This window comes from Melitaea cinxia, chromosome 20, assembly GCF_905220565.1.
Source record: "Melitaea cinxia chromosome 20, ilMelCinx1.1, whole genome shotgun sequence".
NCBI classification, from domain to species: domain Eukaryota; kingdom Metazoa; phylum Arthropoda; class Insecta; order Lepidoptera; family Nymphalidae; genus Melitaea; species Melitaea cinxia.
This window is the reverse complement of record NC_059413.1, coordinates 2,572,327-2,599,178: the sequence shown is the minus strand read 5'-3', so window position 1 is coordinate 2,599,178 and position 26,852 is coordinate 2,572,327. Positions and strand designations below refer to the sequence as shown.

Here is a 26,852-nt window from a genome sequence, read left to right as displayed (position 1 = left end):
TATCTACCTATATATTTAATACCTTTGCATATAACTGATTGTAATTTTTTTAAGCGTGTAATTCTGTTGGTGGTTTTTACTAAATAAATAAATGTCTTTTCATTTACTTTAAATGTGTCTAATTTAAAGTTACGTAGTTAAAGAGTACTGCGTAGTTTCTTACCGATTCTTGACTAATATATCCACATTCCGTATCGGTGAAAAGACGTTGTGTTATAATTACTGTGAGAAATAGAAATAAAAATACATAGGTACAATTTCTACATACGAAATATATCAATTTCTTTAGAGGTATCTCTATATATTTTATTTTCTCTATTTATATATGTTAATATTTTTAAAACATAAATTGTAGACTAATAAATTTATTTATTTATTTATTTATTTACACTTCTGCACACCAACACAAAAGCAAAACAAGTTCAATGAGGCAAAAAAAAATAATAATAAATTTGCATTAGTTGCAACAGGCGGCCTTATCGCTAAAGCAGCGATTTCTTCCAGGCAACCTTTGGGTAGAGGACTAGAATTGTTTGGCATTGGGGATGTGGGCGCAAAATAAGTGCTATCAGTCATAAACATAAGTATATATTATATATATTCATACATACACATATACATACATATACATACAAATACACCTACACAAATACACACATATACACGTACACAAATACCTACATAAAGACATAATAATAAATTTAACAAACATTGTAATACATCTACGATGGATAGATAAAAAAAATTAAGATATTTATATAAAGAAGTAATAAAATACACATGCTAATATACAAAGGCCACTACCTATTATTCGCTCCCAGACAATTGAAGTAGGGCACAGCAGGAAATTTCCTGCTGAAAATATGAAGCAGCCCAACTGAGGTAGTACCTTACAGAAGATCAAAGCTAAACAATACTGCTTTCAAGCAGTGTTCGGTTCCTGTTGGTGAGTAAGGTGACCAGAACTCCTGGGGGAATTGGGGATAGGGTTGGCAACGCGCTTGTGATGCTTCTGGTGTTGCAAACGTCTATAAGCTACAGTAATCACTTACCACAAGGTGAACCGTACGCTTGTTTGCCGACCTAAATATATATAAAAAAGACGATCCTTAGAAAAACTAATTTATATAAAAATCATTTTGTTCTAGGTTCGCGGCACAAGATCTTCAACATCTAAAACACCAGTGAAAGCCGCCCAACCTGACATGCAGCTCGAACCCTTACAACTTGTATGGGCTAAGTGCAGGTGAGCACAATATTACAGTCCAGAACGACTGATTTAATTTGGAATTACTTAGCATTCGTAGTCTTTGGAGTATATTGAACTCCAAATACTATCCATAAAATACGCCACGCAATAGTTTAATCGTTTTGGATCTCTTCCTCCTCATTTGTCTCCCTAAGTTACTCTTTCAGTGACGCCCTAACAAATTTTACGATACAATAGCTAGGCCTTTTCCTCGTAAATGATTTCGTTATTAAAAATTTGATACAAATTAATAATTTCCTTTCCTTTTATTTTGAAGATTTATATCTTCACCTAATCATTCTTGTCACCCCTAGCAAACCTAACCCTTAACCGAACTTATTTTATGGACAACCCCTAATGGAAACATTTTACCAAAAGCTCTCATGTCTGACTGTCTGCTTGTCTCACGTTTATTTTATGCTGTAGTTGTATTCGCCGAATAGGAGCAAGGTCACAGGTACCGCGCTGTTCCCTACAAGTGTAAAGATCACTATCAGTTGTTTACGATAACAATCGGGATCAACAGCTTTTCTTAAAGATGTATGTTATTTCTAAATTTAAAATTGATATAAAATAAGTATATAATACAATATATAAAGTATATAATACAAGGTTGTACTGTTACATTCTTCTTTGTACATAAATTTACTATTGAATATATTGACTATATTTTTATATTGAGCTGCAATTATAGTTTATCATATTTTGCTTTGTTTTCTTACAGAGGTTACCCTTGGTATCCAGCTTTAATCATCGATCCAAAGATGCCGAAAGGTTTCATTTATAATGGTGTCCCCCTCCCAGTACCACCGCAAGATGTCCTCAATCTTAAGAAGAATTATGCTCACGAACCAATTCTCTATCTAGTTCTGTTCTTTGACGTTAAACGTACTTGGCAATGGTTGCCACCGATTAAGCTGGAACCTTTAGGCATCGACAAAAGTGTGGATCAAGCCAAACTGGTTGAATCTAGGAAACCGACAGACAGAAAGGCAGTTAAGAAGGCCTACGGTGATGCAATGCAGTTTAGAAAGCAGGTAGATGGAGATAAATGACACAGGTTTCGATATCGGTCCATGCGGCCGACGAGGAACAGAGCTTTCACCTTTGGAACATTCTCCATGATGCATATACGCACACCAGAAACCACGGATTCCAGTGACTAGTAATTTAATCAAATATTTATGATCGTTATAACATGTGTGTTGTTAGATGAATTTGTATAATCTTTCAATATTGTAGAGAGTGTATGTAAAAGCAATTATTGAAAAATTATATTTATAACATAAAAGTATAAAATAAGAATCGTGGTTTTTGAAATAAAACTAAATTTATTGTACGTGGAAGCTTTTTACTCGAATATCAGTGATAACTTTCGTTTTTATATAGTTTTTACTACGTACATAAGTGTTGCTTCATTTTGTGTTGTGTAAAATAAAACATTAAACAATAATTGGTTGTTTTTCTATAATTTGACCTATACATAACATATCTCAATTTACGTTATTCATTCGTAATGCTTGTCCCAGTTATAAAGCTTTCCCGGTGTTGGTCTAACATTAGCAGCAGCTTTAGGAGTTCTGTAAAGAAAAAACAATATAACGATTTGATATTTAAAATAAATTATATCAAATATGCATTAACGAATACAATAATTATCATTAAAAACCGTTCCAGCAACCTTACAACCACTCAACTTTAATTATAAATGAGAAAAAGTAGGAACTGCCAACAGTGGAAGTACTTCAACCTTACAGATCACTGACAATACAGGTCATCTCAGACGAGACAGATCCTGGGGGTGAGCTGTGTTTACAGCTAAAATGGGTCAACAACGTGCTGGTAATGCTAAAAGTGTTGCAGGTGTCTGTAGATTACAGTAACTGCTTATCATCAGGCGGACCACGCATTTATTTGTGCTACATTATTAATATAAAAAGATCTGACCTTTTTATTCATACATAAATTTTATTTTCCATAACAGACGAAAAATTAATCATTCTAGATTGATTTATTACCTATTTTCGATACATAGATTTTAGGATAACTATTTTAAACTAAGCTTACCCCTGATCGGCACTGCTGTCTGTCAACAACTGTTGAGTTATAACCAGAGGTGGTGTAACTTCCCTCCTGGCATCACGAGTGTAATAGTAATTATGGGCATGTCTGGAATAGGAGTTGCGATTGTATTAGGATTAAAAAAATAGATTAAACACACACAGAGTTATTTCCGCCTATTTCTATCATTTCTCTAGTTTATTTTTGTATTAATATTAAAAACTTACTTTGATATATTAATTATCTAAAACATTCTTGATTTTACGGCTTATAAATTTTCAAAATTTAGAGAAATATAGAATACAATCTAGTTTCTATTGTATCACTCGCAAACATGGGTGTACCCATATGGGGCAAGGTGGGGCATTTGCCCCAACCTGACTCGAAGTGAATAATAGCTATTTTATCTAGTTTTAGTAGTTAGTAGTTTAGATATTTTACATTTTAATTAGAAAATTTTAGGTAGATATAGCCAAAAACTGACTGAAAAGGTACAGTCAATAAAAAGCATATTTAATTTTCTATTACATTACGTATATTATTGTTTACTTTTATTTTGCCTTACCAGTTTTACACCCAGTGTTTGAGTAAAGGTATTTAAAATGTCATTTATGCCAATATACAAAAAAAAAATACTTCAATGGAAAGATCATTGAAAAAATAAAAAAAATCCCAAATATCTTAGACATCAGATCCAAATTAGATTTAAAATAACAATTGGTTAGCCTAGTTTACACAATGGTTGCCCTAAACTGTACTAAATGCAGATATTATTTTGCCAATAACAAAAACAATTAAGATTATGTTTCAAAAATATTGAGCACATTATTTACTTAATTATTTAGAAAAAAAATAAATATTTTAAAATAATTTAAAAATTAGGTATAATCATACTTATGTGTTACTCCATCAGGAATTTCTGGCGGAGGTTGAGTCCTAGCAGATACGAGCGGCTCAAATCTCAGAGCGTTGGTGTGTTGTCTCTAAAAATACATATATATTTTTTAATAATGATACGCGTACAGGCTCGGTGAGGTTACATAACAAAAAATTAAATTTTTCTTACTCCTAGAAGGAAATTCCTAAAAGCCTGTAAAACAGGAGAAATATCACGTAATGGAACTTTTCCCATTTTAGACTTTATAAGGTTTTATTAGTCGTAATTAATATTGTTTATTTTCTTAAATATTTCGACTGAGAAAATGTCAAAGCTACATCTGTTTTTGATGTTTTTGACAGCTGACAACTTATAATTGTATCGTTCTGAAATTTTTTATCTTTGCTATAATTATATTTGTTACTATTTCATTACTATAATAGGTACTTCATTAGCATTTCACTTCACGGACAAAAATTTAAAATTAAATCATATTCTACGGTTAATAAACATATTAACGAGTAACATAGTTAGCGTTGTTTGCAATTAATAGAAGCGTTACTTTTGTATAGAACAACTATTTTATAATAATTGTGTTCAGTGTTTCTTCCCGCATTAGTTGCATTCAGGTGTGAATTTGTATATCCCTGTCCGTGTATTGATCTAATTGTTTCATTACGCAGAGAGCGGATATGCGACTTTCATGGCTAAAACTTTTGCTTATTTTAAATGATTAATAGTAAAAATCTGGTCTCTCAGTATTATGTCTGGTCTATTTAAGCTGCTTGTGGTTTTGTTTAGTGAAATTGTTAGTCACATACCTCACAACTAACGGTTAGTGAGAGGTTTATTAGAAAACTGAGAATTCGGTTTTAAATATTTAATGTTCTTTCTCATTTTTAGTCAATTATCAAATTAAAAATTGAAATATTTACAACAGATACATTAAAATGCATGTATAAATAATAAATATTTAAGTGATCGATAATTTTATCGTCAAACATTTATTAAAAAACATAAATATGTATAACACATTAAAATACTGTAAATTATTGTAGTCTTATTCTGGAGTTTATTGATACGATTTGCACTAAAATATTTTTTATCTAGTGCTTCTTTAAAAAAAAGCTTAAGTAGGCATTTACCTAACTTCCATTATATAGGGCTCGTATTAAGACAATATAAAATTCTAAAAAGGGCTAGGAATCTTTTTTCTACGAGGAACATTATCTATTATACCTACAGAACCCCCAATTTGAAAAACGCAGTTAGGAATCAAACATCTTGTATGTTTTTATTTAATTTATTGCGAAATACAGCAATTACGTTTATTATATATATAGATATAGTAATTTTAATTTATATAGGCGACGTAAAACTCTAATGTGAACAAAAATAAGATATATGAGACATGCGAAGTCTAAAAAATAGTGTTTTAGGAGCTATGAGGAACTGAGTGTAAAGTTCCTAATCCACCCTTGAAAAGGGAGGATCCTCCGACCAGATGGGTGTTGTGTCTGGTAGGCTTCTGCCCCACGGTTGTTGTCAGATTCTTGTTTATATGTTCAATCGCTTGGATACCTTTACTATCGCGAAGTAGGATACGTCAGTTTTTTAACCGACTTCCAAAAAAGGAGGAGGTTCTCAATTCGACTGTATTTTTTTTTTTTTTTTATGTATGTTACATCAGAACTTTTGACCGTGTGGACCGATTTCGACATTTTTTTTTTATCGAAAGGTGGAGTGTGTCAATTGGTCCCATTTAAATTTATTTGAGATCTAACAACTACTTTTCGAGTTATATCTAATAATGCGTTTTTACTTGACGCTTTTTTCGTCGACCTACGTTGTATTATACCGCATAACTTTCTACTGGATGTACCGATTTTGATAATTCTTTTTTTATTGGAAAGGAGATATCCCTAGTTTAGTACCATGATAAGAAAACCAGGATCTGATGATGAGATCCCAGAGAAATCGAGGGAAACTCTCGAAAATCCGCAATAACTTTTTACTAGGTATACCGATTTTAATAATTCTTTTTTTTGTTGGAAAGAAAATATCCCTAGTTTAGCACCATGATAAGAAAACCAGGATCTGATGATGAGATCCCAGATAAATCGAGGGAAACTCTCGAAAATCCGCAATAACTTTTTACTGGGTGAACCGATTTTAATAATTTTTAATTTAATTGAAAGCTGATGTTTGTCATGTGGCCAGATATAAATTTTATTGAGATCTGATCACTACTTTTTGAGTAATCTTTGATAACGCGTAGCTACTTGACTATTTTTTCGTCGATCTACGTTGTATTACTCGTCGATGTAATTGAAGTCGGTTTTTTTTTCGTTTGCGAGCAAACACAATTATTAGTTCGTATGTGGCGAGATACTATCACGAGATATATGTCGCTACATATTCTTTTTTAATGAACAGATAATAAACAATTTGCTTTTTATTAAACTGAAGGCAATTTTTTTTCACAAAAATAAAATAAAAAAGTTTGGTTAAAACTGTTAAATATTTATTTATTTTCAACATAATGTATTTACAAATTGTACATAATACCCAATATAAATTACATTACAAGTATAACTATAATTATTATTACAATTATTTACGAAGTATTATTATTATTATTATTAAAACCTTAAAAGTAATCAGTAGGACATAAAACGATGAGATACTAATTATGTATAATGTTTAATATTCCATTGTTATGCATTTTGTTTTGAGGTATTCGTTGAGAGCTTCTTGACCTGTAACAAACATAAATGAAATAAGATTGAGAAAGTTAATAATAGTTAGAAATACTAGTGGACAAAAATAAATATTCAAAAGTTAAGTAAGATCTGCTGGACGTTTATATAAAGTATAAAACGGGTTTTATTTGGGAATATTTTTGTATTCAATTAGGATTACGTGCTTCTCAGTTCTCATGTCTACGAAACACAACATTGTTGGGAAACTAGATTACTACGAAATAAATTTCACCTAAATTGTTATGAACGAGCAAGACGAACAAATCTCAGATCTTTTTCCGTTATAGAAAATAATCATTTAACCCAGAAGTACGAATTTTATATGATAGCAATAATGTATTTTTCAATTTACCCAAGTCTTTTCCAAAGCCGGATTGCTTGAATCCACCGAAAGGTGCTGCAACATCGGTTTTGTTGTACGTGTTCACGAAAACGGTGCCCGCGTCGATGCGTTCCGCGAAACGCAACGCGCGCGATATGTCGCGTGTGAAGACCCCGCTCGCGAGCCCGTACTCCGTGTCGTTGGCGCGTCGGATCACGTCGTCGATGTTTCTAGAAAATTATTTCTTCTTATGCCGTGTTTAGGTAAAAAGCAATGACGTTTTTTCATTGCTTTTGTAACATTTTGACGTCTTTATATTTCTAAAGCGCTACGCACGTACGACATTGGCGCGTTATCATCGCATTTTTATAGCAGGTTTGTGATGATTCCAACGCGAGCAATGCGTCACTACTCACTATGAACTTCATTCTACAGCGAAGTGTTTAGCTGAGATTTTATTGAAATAGAGGAAATTTGTGAAAAAAGGAATTACTTAAAAAGCATTGCCATAATTGAAAGCATTGATTTATAATTTACTATAACGCTATTATGAGTTAAACAAAATTTAATAAGACCATATCGTATATAGGTTTCTAAATCAACTATTAATTATTAAATTAAAGGCACCTAAAGTTTTTTTGACGCCGCGTTGGCGGAACGGTTACAGCCATGGATTGTACCTGTTGCGCTGGCGGTTGCGGTTTGTTGGACAAAGATTTGTATTGGTCATACAGGTGTTTGCCGTGGTCTGGGTGTTTGTGCAGTCCTTGTGGGTCTCCCCACCGTGCCTCGGAGAGCACGTTAAGCCGTCGGTCTGGGTTATTGTCATGTATACCTGATAGCGATCGTTACTCATAGTAGGGGAGGAGTGGAGCAGCGTGGTGGATTAAGCTCTGCTCCTTCTCCTACATGGGGAATGAGGCCTGTTCCGTCATCGCACATTTTTCGTAATTTTACCGTTGTAATCGATGTTCTGCGTGAGTAGATTTATGCAGCAACAAAACGCAGCCTTGAAAAGCTGTTATGCGCTCACTGCCCGCGAGTTGAGATATTTGACAAAACTTGAGGGTAGTAGCAACTGGGTGTGGCACACATGATCGCGCCGCGAACGCACGTCATTATTCGGAACTCGACCGCCACGCGAGCTTCTATGCGCAAGTGTTCTCATCAAACTCTAATCGTGATACAATAAACTATTAGCAATTGCTCTAAGACTTTGAAGTGATGTGCAGAATCCAACCAGCTGGTGTGCCCTGACGATAGTGGAAGTCATCATCGATTCTCTAAGGTACGTGGGTGCATTGTATTTTGTTGCTGCGTGCCTATTAACGTTCTGAACATCGATTACATCGGCAGATTATTCCTGGTCTGACCAAAGTGTAGTAAGAAGCCACCTATCGGTTTTCTTTGTGGAGGTGCGTTTGCTACATTTCTCTGGTGCCGAAACCCGGGATGGTTTCCACTAACCTCATGTGCTGTACCGACATACAATAGCTGTGGTATTTCTGGTTAAAATAGGTACTTTGTAAATCGTAATCATTCTATATTTATCGTTGTTGGTTGCAGAGTTATCATTTAATCGAAATATACTAATCCAAAGAAACGTTCAGTGTCGGTACTTACGGGCTAACTAGTCAATTTATCGGGATTCATATCGTACAATCATCGTTTTAGTTTTGTCTTGAATTACTGTAAGATCAAATTAAGCAATCATCAATTTTATCGGTGCTTAATTTACCTATCGGCTTACGTTAATTCTTTTCTAGGCATTACTAGTTCAAACTATTCATATTTGTACATCATTTCATACGTCATTAAGCGTTAAATATCGTACTATATTTGCAAAACATATTGAAATATAGTTTCATAATTCACGAAATCGAATTAATATTTTTATTTTTTTCAATATCGGGTAGTTATATTTTTCCCACCGATAACTCGCCAACTCATCGTGACGGTTAGGTGAAACATTGTTTATCCAACAAAACCGAAAAGTAAATAGGTATTCACTTTTAACAAAATAATACGAAACAATATTAAACCTTCAAAATTCAAACTACGGCTAATTTGTTGTTCACTTATAACATTTAACCGTTTAAACGAAATACTTTGGAAAAAGATCGTATAATAAAATTATTATCGTTTATGTTTTTATATTTTATTCAAATACTTGTTCACAATCAAAGCGCATCTGCATCGATCGTAGGCATCTTACTTTTTGTAAACAATATTCCAAGGCGTTAGGGCGGTAACACACTTAGTGAATAAATATAATTTTTTTTTTAATTAATTTTTTTTATTTTTTATTTGTACTCGGTAATTAAATCTAAATTAAAATGTCACTTTTAAGTAAGCATACGCGAAGATCTAGTGCTTTGAAAAAATCTAAATCCAAATCTGAAGATTTCGAATATACTGCACAAGATTTGCCATCTTTGCGTCGAAAGCGGACAATTGCTATTAAACGTTTAAATAAAGCTTTAGAAATCGGTCAGTTAGCTAGGAGTGATCCCTCTCAACGCGACTTATTTTTATCTTATCATCATGACATTAAAACCATAGCGGCGGCTTTTGAAGACGCACATTTCGGTATTTTAGAGATTTTAGATGATGCTTCTGACTCGGATGCTTGTTTACAGGAGCAATTTGATGACACGTATTACGAAATTGATTCTGTTTATCGCGGTTTAATTCGAAGTGAAGATGAAAAGCAATCGAAAAGCGTTTCATCATCGTTAAATGTTCGGTTACCGAAAATAACACTTCCTAGTTTTTCTGGTAACATCAAGCAATGGCCGGAGTATTTTGATACTTTTAACGCTTTAATTCATAATTCTTCTTCACTTACTGAAACAGAAAAGTTTCACTATTTGGTGTCCTCCCTTAGCGGCGACGCATTATCCGTAGTTAAAGCGTTTCCTTTAACTCATGAACATTACACTAGTGCGTACCAAGCCTTATGCGCTCGATATAAAAACAAACGCGATCTTGCTTTTACTTGTTGGCGCGAAATCCTTAATATTGAATTTAAGTGTAAGGATGCTAAGGAATTTCGTAAGTCTCTCGACACTTTTGATGAGAACTTAAGTATCTTGAAAACAATTAATTTACCGGTTCAAGACTGGGATTTCATCATTGTGTATCATATCTTATCAAAACTTAATACAGAAATGCGTCGTAGCTTTGAAGAAAAACATTCCGATATCGAGTTTCCGACTTATAATCAATTAAAACTATTTTTACAATCTAAGTGTGAGGCTTTAATGCGGGATACACATTTTTTGGAATTACCAAAATCGAATAGTAAGCCTTTTCAAAACACAACTAAACGCCCCAGTGTGTCACACACCTTAGTTACTGCAAACAATGAATCGGTTACGTCTACAACTAATAACAACAAACCTTCGTCTTATACTAAAAGGTGTTCGTATTGTAATCAATTGCATTCTATTTTATCGTGTACCGAGTTTCTAAAAAAATCGATAGACGAACGTATTAAAACTGCCGAAGAAAAGAAATGGTGTTATAACTGTTTAAAATCTTCTCATCAATTAAAGAATTGTAATTCTTTATTTTCGTGCCGTACATGTAAACGTAAACATCACAGCCTACTCCATCGTGACAGTACCAATAAGCCACAACAGAGTGTGAACTCAGCAGCCTTATACTCGAGATCTCCTTCAAGGTCTACCGTGCTGCTTGCAACTGCTATCGTGCAGGTTCAGGATGCTGATGGAAATATGCAATCTTTTCGAGCGCTTTTCGATACTGGTAGCCAAAGTAACTTTATAACAGAGTCGGCAGTTAGACGTTTGCATTTAGTACCCAATCGAACTTCGGCAAGTGTTTGCGGACTCGGAGAAGCTTCTGCTCCTATTAGCGGAGACGTCACGTGTTGTATAGGCACACAAAATAAAATATATTTCAAATTAAATATGCACGTAATTCCGAAAATTTGTAGCGATCAACCAATAGCTAAACTAAATTCGTGTCGATGGTCTCACATTCAATCATTAACTTTAGCGGATCCCAGTTTCGATATTCCCGGACCGGTTGACATATTGTTAGCTGCTGATGTTTTCGCCGAATCGCTGTTAGGTCAGCAAATCAAGGGTAGTCAAAATCAACCTACCGCTTTCAAATCGTTATTCGGTTGGCTTCTCCTTGGAAAGACGTATTTAAATTCTAGTGCGGCGTTACTCACATCTTCTTTATCGTCCAATATCGATACCGAGTTAAACTCATTAGTGCATCGATTCTGGGAATTAGACGACGTACCGAAAGCAACTTCATTGAAACCAGAAGAACAGCTTTGTGAGCAAAAATTTATAGCAGAGCACTATCGTGATTCTTCTGGTAGATATGTTGTCAAATACCCGTTTAAAGATGATTCTGAACCTATCTTTAACGGCTCTCGCGAAGTGGCACTTCGACGGTTTTATGCGATTGAAAAAAGACTATCAACAGATCATGAATTATCCTCTCAATACTGCGAATTCATGGCTGACTATATCGAGTCTAATCACATGTCACTTGTGCCACTTGATCAAATGGGTACAGGTAAATATTACATCCCACATCATTGTGTTTTACGTCCTGACTCGACTACGACTCGTCTTCGAGTTGTGTTTGACGCGTCTGCAAAGGATCGTAACTCTAAATCTATCAACGATTCTCAATTAATCGGTCCGAAGTTGCAACCTGACATTTTCAAAATTCTTTTACATTTTCGGGAACATCAAATTGTAATCATGGCGGATGTCCGCCAAATGTATCGGCAGATTCTGATTTCGCCTGAACACCGCGAGTATCAACGTATTCTCTGGAGATCGTCGCCTAGCGATGATATTCGAGAGTATCGTTTGAATACGGTTACTTATGGTGTAGCCTCATCTCCTTATCTCGCTTGCCGTACGTTGCGACAGCTTGCTGACGACGAGGGGGATGCATTTCCACTGGCGAAACAGATCATACTCTCAAATGTGTACGTCGATGATGTTGTCTGCGGCTTTGACGATTTTAACGTTGCTCAGGAAGCAAAGACGCAACTTATCAAACTTTTTAACTTAGGACATTTTCAACTTCGTAAGTGGGTTAGTAATGATCCAAAGCTTTTATCTGACTTACCCATTGAACATCACTTACAAGGTTCAATATCGCTTGACCACTCGGAACCATCACCTCTAAAGGTCCTCGGTCTTCAGTGGGACCCTTTATCGGATTCATTTCTCTTTTCGGCACAACCCACACATCAAACTTGTACTAAACGTTCAATCCTAAGCGAACTTGCGCGAATATTTGATCCTTTAGGCTTTCTTTCACCAATCACAATCCAAGCTAAGTGCTTGATCCAAAAACTTTGGATTCTCGGTGTGAATTGGGATGAAACGCCACCCATCGAAGTCGTCCATTCTTGGGCTTCTTATACGGATCAACTTCCGAAGCTAGCTCAACTTCGTATACCGCGCAAACTTACCTGCTCGAAGTCCACATCATACGAACTGCACGGATTTTGCGACAGTTCTGAAGTCGCGTACGGTGCTGTGATATATTTACGTGCCACAGATGAAGCTGGAAACATTCAGGTCTTCTTTGTTTGTTCCAAAGCTCGAGTAGTTCCATTGAAGCGAATTCCACTACCGAGACTAGAGCTTTGTGCTGCAGTCCTGCTGGCTGATTTATATAAGTATATTCATGATACGTACCTTGCGCACATTTCAGTCGATTCTGTCTTCTTGTGGTCAGATGCTACTATCATTTTATCCTGGCTACGCTCTCACTCGTCACGCTGGACTACTTTTGTAGCAAACCGCGTGAGTCATATCCAGGAAATCACTCCACCAGAATGCTGGCACCACGTTTCCTCCAAGGACAATCCAGCTGATATTTGCTCTCGCGGACTTTTCCCCAGTGAAATTCTGAATAATTCCTTATGGTGGGCGGGACCAGATTGGCTTGCAAAGGAAAAGGATTCATGGCCGTTGCATGTTGTAACTGTAACTCAGGAAGAAGAAGAGATTATCCAAGCTGAGGCTCGCAAATCAGTTGCATTATTGAGCGGACAAGGAGCTAATAACGACAATTCTCATTTTTTAACCTCTTTGACGCATCGTTTTTCATCGTTACAAAAACTTTTAAACGTTTTATCATATGTTTATCGTTTTATTAATTCAATTCGAAAGCGCTGTAACTCAAATAAAAATCTTTTCATAAATAACATTGAACGTCATAACGCCTTAATGCAGTTAGTAACACATACCCAAAGTCAAGAATTTTCAAATGAAATTTTAAGCTTACAAATTAAAAAACCTGTCATCAAACAGTTTCGTAAACTCAACCCATTCATCGACGATTTCGGAGTCCTCAGGGTGGGCGGCAGACTTTCTCGCTCGGGGCTGGAATACGAACACAAACATCCAGCGCTCTTACCTTCTGATCATCCGCTAACGTATTTAATTATCGATCACATACATCGTAGTTACTGCCACCCTGGTGTAAACACAACAATTTTCCTGCTATTGCGGCAGTTTTGGGTAGTGTCAGCGAAACGTGCAGTGCGTCGCGTTCTTTCAAAATGTATAAAGTGCTATCGACTGCACCCTCAACCGTTACAACCGTTCATGAGCGATTTGCCTGCATATCGTGTAAATCAGGTGAAGCCTTTCTCTGTCGTGGGCGTGGATTTTGGCGGACCTTTTCGCATAAAACTTGGTCCACATCGTGGCGCTAAAATTGACAAGGCGTACCTCTGTGTGTTCGTTTGTCTCGCGACAAAGGCGGTTCATCTAGAGGTCGTTTCTACACTATCAACAGACGGTTTTATCGCTACTCTTCGGCGTTTTGTGGCGCGTCGTGGTCGCTGCACGACTATTCATGCGGATTGTGGTACCAATTTTGTTGGTGCCCGGAATCAACTATCTTCCCTTATGGAAAATGCTTCACATGCGGAGCGAATTGAATTCAAATTCAATCCTCCATCGGCTCCCCACTTCGGCGGAGTGTGGGAGATTCAAATTAAAGCGGCCAAAACTCATTTATACCGGGTTGTTGGTGATCAAGTGTTAACTTTTGAAGAGCTAACAACGCTCTTCGCTCAAATAGAAGCTGTTTTAAATTCGAGACCGCTTTGCCCCGTAAGTGCTGACCCTAACGATTTATCAGCACTAACTCCAGGTCACTTCCTGACCTTAGAACCGTTAACTGCAGTCCCCGATGAGGATCTATCTTCAATTAACGTTAATCGGCTTCATCGGTGGCAGCTGTTACAATCCTTTCACCAAAACTTTTGGTCCAGATGGAAAAATGAATATCTGAATTCTTTAACGCAACGCGCCAAATGGACCAAAAATTCGAAACCTCTAGCTGTAGGATCGATGGTCATTATCAAAGATGACAACCGCGCTCCGTTACACTGGACCCTTGGTAGGGTACAGCAGCTTCTTGCTGGAGCTGACGGAGTCATTCGAATTGCAATGGTTAAAACTGCAACCAATAATGTAATCCAACGGCCTTTGGTTAAGTTGTGCCCTCTGCCATTGGAGGACTAGCTTCCATTGGATCTTGTGTTTTTTAGTTTTAACTGTATAGCTTTAATCCTTTTTTCTTTTTTTTTCTTATAACTATTAGTATCGCACCGTTTATCATATATATATTTTTTGTTTTACCTGAAAATACCATAGCTATTTTGGTGGGCGGGATGTTCCGTCATCGCACATTTTTCGTAATTTTACCGTTGTAATCGATGTTCTGCGTGAGTAGATTTATGCAGCAACAAAACGCAGCCTTGAAAAGCTGTTATGCGCTCACTGCCCGCGAGTTGAGATATTTGACAAAACTTGAGGGTAGTAGCAACTGGGTGTGGCACACATGATCGCGCCGCGAACGCACGTCATTATTCGGAACTCGACCGCCACGCGAGCTTCTATGCGCAAGTGTTCTCATCAAACTCTAATCGTGATACAATAAACTATTAGCAATTGCTCTAAGACTTTGAAGTGATGTGCAGAATCCAACCAGCTGGTGTGCCCTAACGATAGTGGAAGTCATCATCGATTCTCTAAGGTACGTGGGTGCATTGTATTTTGTTGCTGCGTGCCTATTAACGTTCTGAACATCGATTACATCGGCAGATTATTCCTGGTCTGACCAAAGTGTAGTAAGAAGCCACCTATCGGTTTTCTTTGTGGAGGTGCGTTTGCTACATTTCTCTGGTGCCGAAACCCGGGATGGTTTCCACTAACCTCATGTGCTGTACCGACATACAATAGCTGTGGTATTTCTGGTTAAAATAGGTACTTTGTAAATCGTAATCATTCTATATTTATCGTTGTTGGTTGCAGAGTTATCATTTAATCGAAATATACTAATCCAAAGAAACGTTCAGTGTCGGTACTTACGGGCTAACTAGTCAATTTATCGGGATTCATATCGTACAATCATCGTTTTAGTTTTGTCTTGAATTACTGTAAGATCAAATTAAGCAATCATCAATTTTATCGGTGCTTAATTTACCTATCGGCTTACGTTAATTCTTTTCTAGGCATTACTAGTTCAAACTATTCATATTTGTACATCATTTCATACGTCATTAAGCGTTAAATATCGTACTATATTTGCAAAACATATTGAAATATAGTTTCATAATTCACGAAATCGAATTAATATTTTTATTTTTTTCAATATCGGGTAGTTATATTTTTCCCACCGATAACTCGCCAACTCATCGTGACGGTTAGGTGAAACATTGTTTATCCAACAAAACCGAAAAGTAAATAGGTATTCACTTTTAACAAAATAATACGAAACAATATTAAACCTTCAAAATTCAAACTACGGCTAATTTGTTGTTCACTTATAACATTTAACCGTTTAAACGAAATACTTTGGAAAAAGATCGTATAATAAAATTATTATCGTTTATGTTTTTATATTTTATTCAAATACTTGTTCACAATCAAAGCGCATCTGCATCGATCGTAGGCATCTTACTTTTTGTAAACAATATTCCAAGGCGTTAGGGCGGTAACACACTTAGTGAATAAATATAATTTTTTTTTTAATTAATTTTTTTTATTTTTTATTTGTACTCGGTAATTAAATCTAAATTAAAATGTCACTTTTAAGTAAGCATACGCGAAGATCTAGTGCTTTGAAAAAATCTAAATCCAAATCTGAAGATTTCGAATATACTGCACAAGATTTGCCATCTTTGCGTCGAAAGCGGACAATTGCTATTAAACGTTTAAATAAAGCTTTAGAAATCGGTCAGTTAGCTAGGAGTGATCCCTCTCAACGCGACTTATTTTTATCTTATCATCATGACATTAAAACCATAGCGGCGGCTTTTGAAGACGCACATTTCGGTATTTTAGAGATTTTAGATGATGCTTCTGACTCGGATGCTTGTTTACAGGAGCAATTTGATGACACGTATTACGAAATTGATTCTGTTTATCGCGGTTTAATTCGAAGTGAAGATGAAAAGCAATCGAAAAGCGTTTCATCATCGTTAAATGTTCGGTTACCGAAAATAACACTTCCTAGTTTTTCTGGTAACATCAAGCAATGGCCGGAGTATTTTGATACTTTTAACGCTTTAATTCATAATTCTTCTTCACTTACTGAAACAGAAAAGTTTCACTATTTGGTGTCCTCCCTTAGCGGCGACGCATTATCCGTAGTTAAAGCGTTTCCTTTAACTCATGAACATTACACTAGTGCGTACCAAGCCTTATGCGCTCGATATAAAAACAAACGCGATCTTGCTTTTACTTGTTGGCGCGAAATCCTTAATATTGAATTTAAGTGTAAGGATGCTAAGGAATTTCGTAAGTCTCTCGACACTTTTGATGAGAACTTAAGTATCTTGAAAACAATTAATTTACCGGTTCAAGACTGGGATTTCATCATTGTGTATCATATCTTATCAAAACTTAATACAGAAATGCGTCGTAGCTTTGAAGAAAAACATTCCGATATCGAGTTTCCGACTTATAATCAATTAAAACTATTTTTACAATCTAAGTGTGAGGCTTTAATGCGGGATACACATTTTTTGGAATTACCAAAATCGAATAGTAAGCCTTTTCAAAACACAACTAAACGCCCCAGTGTGTCACACACCTTAGTTACTGCAAACAATGAATCGGTTACGTCTACAACTAATAACAACAAACCTTCGTCTTATACTAAAAGGTGTTCGTATTGTAATCAATTGCATTCTATTTTATCGTGTACCGAGTTTCTAAAAAAATCGATAGACGAACGTATTAAAACTGCCGAAGAAAAGAAATGGTGTTATAACTGTTTAAAATCTTCTCATCAATTAAAGAATTGTAATTCTTTATTTTCGTGCCGTACATGTAAACGTAAACATCACAGCCTACTCCATCGTGACAGTACCAATAAGCCACAACAGAGTGTGAACTCAGCAGCCTTATACTCGAGATCTCCTTCAAGGTCTACCGTGCTGCTTGCAACTGCTATCGTGCAGGTTCAGGATGCTGATGGAAATATGCAATCTTTTCGAGCGCTTTTCGATACTGGTAGCCAAAGTAACTTTATAACAGAGTCGGCAGTTAGACGTTTGCATTTAGTACCCAATCGAACTTCGGCAAGTGTTTGCGGACTCGGAGAAGCTTCTGCTCCTATTAGCGGAGACGTCACGTGTTGTATAGGCACACAAAATAAAATATATTTCAAATTAAATATGCACGTAATTCCGAAAATTTGTAGCGATCAACCAATAGCTAAACTAAATTCGTGTCGATGGTCTCACATTCAATCATTAACTTTAGCGGATCCCAGTTTCGATATTCCCGGACCGGTTGACATATTGTTAGCTGCTGATGTTTTCGCCGAATCGCTGTTAGGTCAGCAAATCAAGGGTAGTCAAAATCAACCTACCGCTTTCAAATCGTTATTCGGTTGGCTTCTCCTTGGAAAGACGTATTTAAATTCTAGTGCGGCGTTACTCACATCTTCTTTATCGTCCAATATCGATACCGAGTTAAACTCATTAGTGCATCGATTCTGGGAATTAGACGACGTACCGAAAGCAACTTCATTGAAACCAGAAGAACAGCTTTGTGAGCAAAAATTTATAGCAGAGCACTATCGTGATTCTTCTGGTAGATATGTTGTCAAATACCCGTTTAAAGATGATTCTGAACCTATCTTTAACGGCTCTCGCGAAGTGGCACTTCGACGGTTTTATGCGATTGAAAAAAGACTATCAACAGATCATGAATTATCCTCTCAATACTGCGAATTCATGGCTGACTATATCGAGTCTAATCACATGTCACTTGTGCCACTTGATCAAATGGGTACAGGTAAATATTACATCCCACATCATTGTGTTTTACGTCCTGACTCGACTACGACTCGTCTTCGAGTTGTGTTTGACGCGTCTGCAAAGGATCGTAACTCTAAATCTATCAACGATTCTCAATTAATCGGTCCGAAGTTGCAACCTGACATTTTCAAAATTCTTTTACATTTTCGGGAACATCAAATTGTAATCATGGCGGATGTCCGCCAAATGTATCGGCAGATTCTGATTTCGCCTGAACACCGCGAGTATCAACGTATTCTCTGGAGATCGTCGCCTAGCGATGATATTCGAGAGTATCGTTTGAATACGGTTACTTATGGTGTAGCCTCATCTCCTTATCTCGCTTGCCGTACGTTGCGACAGCTTGCTGACGACGAGGGGGATGCATTTCCACTGGCGAAACAGATCATACTCTCAAATGTGTACGTCGATGATGTTGTCTGCGGCTTTGACGATTTTAACGTTGCTCAGGAAGCAAAGACGCAACTTATCAAACTTTTTAACTTAGGACATTTTCAACTTCGTAAGTGGGTTAGTAATGATCCAAAGCTTTTATCTGACTTACCCATTGAACATCACTTACAAGGTTCAATATCGCTTGACCACTCGGAACCATCACCTCTAAAGGTCCTCGGTCTTCAGTGGGACCCTTTATCGGATTCATTTCTCTTTTCGGCACAACCCACACATCAAACTTGTACTAAACGTTCAATCCTAAGCGAACTTGCGCGAATATTTGATCCTTTAGGCTTTCTTTCACCAATCACAATCCAAGCTAAGTGCTTGATCCAAAAACTTTGGATTCTCGGTGTGAATTGGGATGAAACGCCACCCATCGAAGTCGTCCATTCTTGGGCTTCTTATACGGATCAACTTCCGAAGCTAGCTCAACTTCGTATACCGCGCAAACTTACCTGCTCGAAGTCCACATCATACGAACTGCACGGATTTTGCGACAGTTCTGAAGTCGCGTACGGTGCTGTGATATATTTACGTGCCACAGATGAAGCTGGAAACATTCAGGTCTTCTTTGTTTGTTCCAAAGCTCGAGTAGTTCCATTGAAGCGAATTCCACTACCGAGACTAGAGCTTTGTGCTGCAGTCCTGCTGGCTGATTTATATAAGTATATTCATGATACGTACCTTGCGCACATTTCAGTCGATTCTGTCTTCTTGTGGTCAGATGCTACTATCATTTTATCCTGGCTACGCTCTCACTCGTCACGCTGGACTACTTTTGTAGCAAACCGCGTGAGTCATATCCAGGAAATCACTCCACCAGAATGCTGGCACCACGTTTCCTCCAAGGACAATCCAGCTGATATTTGCTCTCGCGGACTTTTCCCCAGTGAAATTCTGAATAATTCCTTATGGTGGGCGGGACCAGATTGGCTTGCAAAGGAAAAGGATTCATGGCCGTTGCATGTTGTAACTGTAACTCAGGAAGAAGAAGAGATTATCCAAGCTGAGGCTCGCAAATCAGTTGCATTATTGAGCGGACAAGGAGCTAATAACGACAATTCTCATTTTTTAACCTCTTTGACGCATCGTTTTTCATCGTTACAAAAACTTTTAAACGTTTTATCATATGTTTATCGTTTTATTAATTCAATTCGAAAGCGCTGTAACTCAAATAAAAATCTTTTCATAAATAACATTGAACGTCATAACGCCTTAATGCAGTTAGTAACACATACCCAAAGTCAAGAATTTTCAAATGAAATTTTAAGCTTACAAATTAAAAAACCTGTCATCAAACAGTTTCGTAAACTCAACCCATTCATCGACGATTTCGGAGTCCTCAGGGTGGGCGGCAGACTTTCTCGCTCGGGGCTGGAATACGAACACAAACATCCAGCGCTCTTACCTTCTGATCATCCGCTAACGTATTTAATTATCGATCACATACATCGTAGTTACTGCCACCCTGGTGTAAACACAACAATTTTCCTGCTATTGCGGCAGTTTTGGGTAGTGTCAGCGAAACGTGCAGTGCGTCGCGTTCTTTCAAAATGTATAAAGTGCTATCGACTGCACCCTCAACCGTTACAACCGTTCATGAGCGATTTGCCTGCATATCGTGTAAATCAGGTGAAGCCTTTCTCTGTCGTGGGCGTGGATTTTGGCGGACCTTTTCGCATAAAACTTGGTCCACATCGTGGCGCTAAAATTGACAAGGCGTACCTCTGTGTGTTCGTTTGTCTCGCGACAAAGGCGGTTCATCTAGAGGTCGTTTCTACACTATCAACAGACGGTTTTATCGCTACTCTTCGGCGTTTTGTGGCGCGTCGTGGTCGCTGCACGACTATTCATGCGGATTGTGGTACCAATTTTGTTGGTGCCCGGAATCAACTATCTTCCCTTATGGAAAATGCTTCACATGCGGAGCGAATTGAATTCAAATTCAATCCTCCATCGGCTCCCCACTTCGGCGGAGTGTGGGAGATTCAAATTAAAGCGGCCAAAACTCATTTATACCGGGTTGTTGGTGATCAAGTGTTAACTTTTGAAGAGCTAACAACGCTCTTCGCTCAAATAGAAGCTGTTTTGAATTCGAGACCGCTTTGCCCCGTAAGTGCTGACCCTAACGATTTATCAGCACTAACTCCAGGTCACTTCCTGACCTTAGAACCGTTAACTGCAGTCCCCGATGAGGATCTATCTTCAATTAACGTTAATCGGCTTCATCGGTGGCAGCTGTTACAATCCTTTCACCAAAACTTTTGGTCCAGATGGAAAAATGAATATCTGAATTCTTTAACGCAACGCGCCAAATGGACCAAAAATTCGAAACCTCTAGCTGTAGGATCGATGGTCATTATCAAAGATGACAACCGCGCTCCGTTACACTGGACCCTTGGTAGGGTACAGCAGCTTCTTGCTGGAGCTGACGGAGTCATTCGAATTGCAATGGTTAAAACTGCAACCAATAATGTAATCCAACGGCCTTTGGTTAAGTTGTGCCCTCTGCCATTGGAGGACTAGCTTCCATTGGATCTTGTGTTTTTTAGTTTTAACTGTATAGCTTTAATCCTTTTTTCTTTTTTTTTCTTATAACTATTAGTATCGCACCGTTTATCATATATATATTTTTTGTTTTACCTGAAAATACCATAGCTATTTTGGTGGGCGGGATGTTCCGTCATCGCACATTTTTCGTAATTTTACCGTTGTAATCGATGTTCTGCGTGAGTAGATTTATGCAGCAACAAAACGCAGCCTTGAAAAGCTGTTATGCGCTCACTGCCCGCGAGTTGAGATATTTGACAAAACTTGAGGGTAGTAGCAACTGGGTGTGGCACACATGATCGCGCCGCGAACGCACGTCATTATTCGGAACTCGACCGCCACGCGAGCTTCTATGCGCAAGTGTTCTCATCAAACTCTAATCGTGATACAATAAACTATTAGCAATTGCTCTAAGACTTTGAAGTGATGTGCAGAATCCAACCAGCTGGTGTGCCCTAACGATAGTGGAAGTCATCATCGATTCTCTAAGGTACGTGGGTGCATTGTATTTTGTTGCTGCGTGCCTATTAACGTTCTGAACATCGATTACATCGGCAGATTATTCCTGGTCTGACCAAAGTGTAGTAAGAAGCCACCTATCGGTTTTCTTTGTGGAGGTGCGTTTGCTACAAGGCCTATGCCCAGTAGTGGGATAGTACAGGCTGAAGCGTAAAGTTTTTTTTAAATAATAAATAAGAGTCATTAAAATGATACCGTCTTTATCCATCGTAATATACGTACTTGCTACTAAACTTGCTGATAATCATGATAGGTCCAAAGGATTCCTCTTTCGCAATAAACATGTTATCCATCACGTCAGTGAAGATGGTGGGCTGGAAGAAATATCCAGGTCTATCCACACGTTTACCACCGTATACTAATTTTGCACCTTCCTTTACACCTTGTTGACAGTACTGAAATAAAATAAAAAAGTTAAAAGGGACATGATAAGTACTTGATAACCCTTAAGCCCACGAAGTTCGAAACTAGGGAAAGTGGTCTAATAGTTCTTTCAATTACATTGTGTGAATATTTGGAGCTAAAAAAACTTGTTTTTTTACAGATACAAAATATACGTAATGCTTAAACTAAAAGCGCCAAAGCCTGTACTAGTCTATAAAAAGCTGTGTTATAGGCTACAATGATTTTATGTACTTCCACAGATCATTATCACGCAGTCATAGAAAGTCAAATCCTATACCTCAATAAGTTTGTCCATGTGAGCCTTATGATTTTGTGGTCCATGTGCAGTCCCCCTGTGCAGTGGGTCTCCGATGCTCATCTTTTTGGTCTCTTCTACAACCCTTCTCACAAACTCGTCGTGTATTCTCTCTTCAACAAATAGACGACCAGCTGCTATACAGTTTTCGCCTTTATTGAAAAATACTGACGCCATACCCTGATATTGGTAAAATATACAAAAAAAAATGTTTAATTTCATTTGATAAAGGCAATGCTCGTAAGTACTAGTATTGCCTGATTGCCTAAAGCCTTGATAAAGGTAATGAAATAGTAGAATCGATTTTTTTTTACAAAATACTAACTTTTAACGATGAACTTAACTTTTTTGAAGTCCATCATTAACCGTTTTTTTTATAATTCGACTGTATTGTTTTTAAACATTAATTTGGGTAATATTATACACTTACGTTTCTAACAGCCTTATCAAGATCACAGTCTTCAAATATAACTAACGGTGATTTACCACCGAGCTCAAGTGAAACCTTCTTCATATTTGAGACAGCACATGACTTCATTATTGTTTGACCTGAACAACACATTGTAAAATCATTTAAATTGCCTAAAAATGCAATACTTAAAATATAAACGTAACATCAAAACTTAATCAAGAAATTTTTTTTAAAAATTGCTAACCTATAGGTGTGCTACCAGTGAATCCAAGCTTTCTAACAAGTGGGTGATCTGCCAACGCTTGTCCAGTCACTGCACCGCTTCCTGGCAGAATGTTCACAACACCAGGTGGAATTCCAGCGCGTACACACAGTTCCGCGAATTTTAACGCTGTCAGCGGGCATACCTATGATATTAAAATCTATTAGGTCACTGTTGAAAATAATAATATATCTAATAATTTTAATATGTAAATGTAATTCATAAAGTCTGAGATTTTTGATACATTTGATTGTTTTTATTACAGAAAAGCGCTAATAATATCTTACCGCTGCTGGTTTCATAACGACTGTATTTCCTGCTGCTAAACAAGCAGCCATCTTCCAAGAAAGCATCATGAGTGGATAATTCCATGGCGTTATCAACGCACAAACACCAATGGGTTCTTTTTTAGTTATCGTCAGGTTTCTATTAGGTCTAGCGTGATTAATAGGTATAGTTGAGCCTTGAATCTTATCACACCAACCCGCAAAGTAGCGCCACGTATCAATAGACATTCCAACGTGTGTTTTCAGAGCTAGCGTATAAACAGCCCCAGAATCTATTGTTTCAATGGTAGCCAATTCTTCTTTATGTTGCTCCATTAAATCTGCCAACCTAATAAAAGATTAATTTTAAACTGACTTAATAATATGTATTTACTTAGGTATTTTACATCTAGTTAGATATTCGACATCCTTAAAATTTCTTTAACATGATAAAAAAGACTAAGAAAAAAATATTAAACGGTTGTCTTACTTGAATAGTAATTGTCCCCTTTCCCTTGCGCTTATTTTCGACCATTCTCCTTCTTCAAATGCTTTCTGTGCAGCTTTAACCGCTTTATCAACATCGGATATTGACGCACTCTGTACTTTACAAATTACTGATTCATCTGTAGGATTGATTAAGGTAATAGTCTTGTCACTATCTGAATTAACAAATTCGCCATTAATGAATAGTTGAGTTGGAAACTTTATTTTCATTTTATTTGCTTCTAGCTCGACTCCTTCATATACCACTTCCTTACTTGCTGATACACCTCTCTTTTTAAGGATAGCTATTGTGTAGAATTCCTCAAATGTTGTATTCATATATACGTCTTCGTTCTGTAATTCTAAATCAGCTATATCTTTAACTTCTTCTATTAGTCTAACTACATCCATAGAGCCAGCTCCAGATTCGAAGAAATCCGTTTCAGAATCTATTTCAATTCTTAATATTGCTTTCCAAATATTACGCACACTTTCGATAAATTGTTTTTCATCAGCAGTTAGTTCAAGGGTTACTTTATTTTCATTGCTTTTGAAGAAGTTTTGCGCATTTATCATTTTACCATTCACCTTCAATCTTTGAATGTTAAGCTAAAAACAAGTATTTTTTTTAATATAAGTCTTAGAAAATAAATTAAATTTAACAAAAAATAAACAATATTCTCACTTTAACGCCATCATTTGCAGTAATTAACAATCCACCTTCGTGGATCACTGCTGGTTTTATAAGTCCCGGTATAACTAGCTTATCACCTTCTGCTTTATATTCTTCTTCCCAAAGAGATGAACCAAATAATTTTAACTCTACATTAGCTTCTTTGCTCTCGTCAACACCATCTTTAGTTTGTGGTTTTATGAAAGTAGTAGCACCGGGCGATGAGTCTAGGCCTCGAATAAAATTATGTAACGCTAGACCTCCTTTTGACCAGTCGATCTAAAAAACAGAGACGTAATTTATTTAAAAAGTAATTTTACAGTTATTTATGTTTATAGCAATATCTTTATTATTGCATATTAAATTGTAAGTAAGTAAATTAGGTGTCCTGTTGATAGTTTGTGTATTATTGTTACAATTATATAATATTTATAGTTACAATTGTATTTTCATTTGAACTAACCTGATGTGTTTCAGGTTTAAATAGTGCAGGATCATAAGTGGCCCCTTCTTCAGTTTGTTTTATTCTTGGTGCAATTCCGTTAGCTACCATGTTGACTGATTCCGCAAGTGCTTTTATACCTACAAAAATACATATGAATTGTTTTTATACGTCTAAGCTTTTTGATAGATCAAGTTTATACAATTAAATAGAAATAAATGTTCCTAAAATTTCAAAATCGACGTAATGTACCTTCTGGGTACAAATATTTGTTATACAATGTATCCACTGTGTCGTCTATCGTGCACGGGAAACTTTTTTGTAGTAATATTGGTCCTGTGTCTAATCCATCGTCTGCCCAAAATATTGTTAGACCACATGTCGTGTCGCCTTCAATTAAGGTCCTGAAATCGAAAACATACGGAATTGTTACAAATTTATGTAGGTAAAATCTGTAACCCTCATGAATACTAAGCAATTTCAGTTCACATCGGACTGTCATTTCTGTACGCTAACAAATACGAAGCCATTTTAGCCTAAATAAGACTGCTTCTAACGGTGTTGCGATAGCTCTGTATCCCCCAAAATACTAAGCTATGCGTTACGGGTATTGATACGTCTACCCATAAGACTGCATTTCTGTGTAAAAATGGACTCCCAAATAAAATAAAATGAATTGATCTATTTACAAGAAATTTTTTGCAAGAAACTTTTTTTTAATTATCTTTATTATAATTGTAGCAAATCGGTTTTGGAGCAAAGTGTCTACTTTTAACGATTCCCATATCGACAAAAAGCTATTCTCCTCAGAAGAACTCTAGCGTTGGTTTACAAATTAATTAGTTTATAGAATAGTACTCGTACGAAGTATTTGTTTGCCTTATCTGCTTATATAATTTATAATTACAAGTAAAATTACGTCACACTAACCAGTTAATAGATGATGCCCCTCTATGTCTCGGCAAGATGCTGGGATGGTAACAAATACTTTGATATTTTGGATACAAAATAACTTCCATAGGTATAAACTGTGTACAAAACGGAAGCACGTTGATATCTGCGTTTACCTGAAAATAATACATTATTTTATTAAAGAGGAAATTAATAATATTACATATTAGCACTACATATTTTCAATTAATCAACTTAGACGTCGTTAAAACGTCTTTGAGATATTTATTCCTTTTTTGGGCCGACACATTTTTTGTAAAAGTAGGTACATTAAATAGATATATTAGGTACATAAAGTACATTACCACTTAGCTAATATCAAGTACTTGAAATACATAAATATAAATACTTGAATTACGTTTGCTTTTACTGATAATACGTTAATATTTTTGTTATTTGGTACAACCAAATCTTTCTAGATTAAATGTTTCGAATTATTATTTTTTACAAAAAAAGGTAAAAAATATAACTTTTTAAATCATATCAAATCCTCATATCACATTATTTTACATTTTAAAACAATTTA

The 26,852-nt window shown here is 36.5% G+C and overlaps 3 protein-coding genes across 3 annotated transcripts in view; 1 reads left to right on the top strand and 2 right to left on the bottom strand.

The window, feature by feature from the left end:
* LOC123663630 (bromodomain-containing protein 1) overlaps nt 1-2,702 on the top strand; it is a 30,287-nt gene extending 27,585 nt beyond the window's left edge. The window contains exons 22-23 of the mRNA XM_045598299.1: nt 1,149-1,246; nt 1,974-2,702. Coding sequence (XP_045454255.1) covers nt 1,149-1,246; nt 1,974-2,304 — 429 coding nt within the window. The 3' untranslated portion in view covers nt 2,305-2,702. The remainder of the gene's footprint in view (nt 1-1,148; nt 1,247-1,973) is intronic.
* On the bottom strand, nt 2,700-4,572 carry LOC123663196 (NADH dehydrogenase [ubiquinone] 1 alpha subcomplex subunit 7-like). Its single transcript, XM_045597894.1, has 4 exons — nt 4,377-4,572; nt 4,205-4,293; nt 3,317-3,418; nt 2,700-2,829 (listed from the first exon to the last, which is right to left on the bottom strand). The coding sequence occupies exons 1-4, from the start codon at nt 4,440-4,442 to the stop codon at nt 2,757-2,759; spliced, it is 330 nt and encodes a 109-aa protein (XP_045453850.1). The 5' UTR covers nt 4,443-4,572; the 3' UTR covers nt 2,700-2,756.
* A 2,117-nt stretch (nt 4,573-6,689) lies between these two features.
* Nucleotides 6,690-26,852, bottom strand: part of LOC123663193 (cytosolic 10-formyltetrahydrofolate dehydrogenase) — a 28,847-nt gene continuing 8,684 nt past the window's right edge. The window contains exons 4-15 of the mRNA XM_045597890.1: nt 26,306-26,442; nt 25,628-25,779; nt 25,397-25,515; nt 24,946-25,212; nt 24,265-24,869; nt 23,796-24,123; nt 23,491-23,653; nt 23,265-23,383; nt 22,817-23,014; nt 22,357-22,529; nt 7,302-7,501; nt 6,690-6,946 (exon numbers count right to left, since the gene is read on the bottom strand). Of these exons, the coding sequence (XP_045453846.1) occupies nt 6,891-6,946; nt 7,302-7,501; nt 22,357-22,529; nt 22,817-23,014; nt 23,265-23,383; nt 23,491-23,653; nt 23,796-24,123; nt 24,265-24,869; nt 24,946-25,212; nt 25,397-25,515; nt 25,628-25,779; nt 26,306-26,442 (2,517 nt within the window). The 3' untranslated portion in view covers nt 6,690-6,890. The remainder of the gene's footprint in view (nt 6,947-7,301; nt 7,502-22,356; nt 22,530-22,816; nt 23,015-23,264; nt 23,384-23,490; nt 23,654-23,795; nt 24,124-24,264; nt 24,870-24,945; nt 25,213-25,396; nt 25,516-25,627; nt 25,780-26,305; nt 26,443-26,852) is intronic.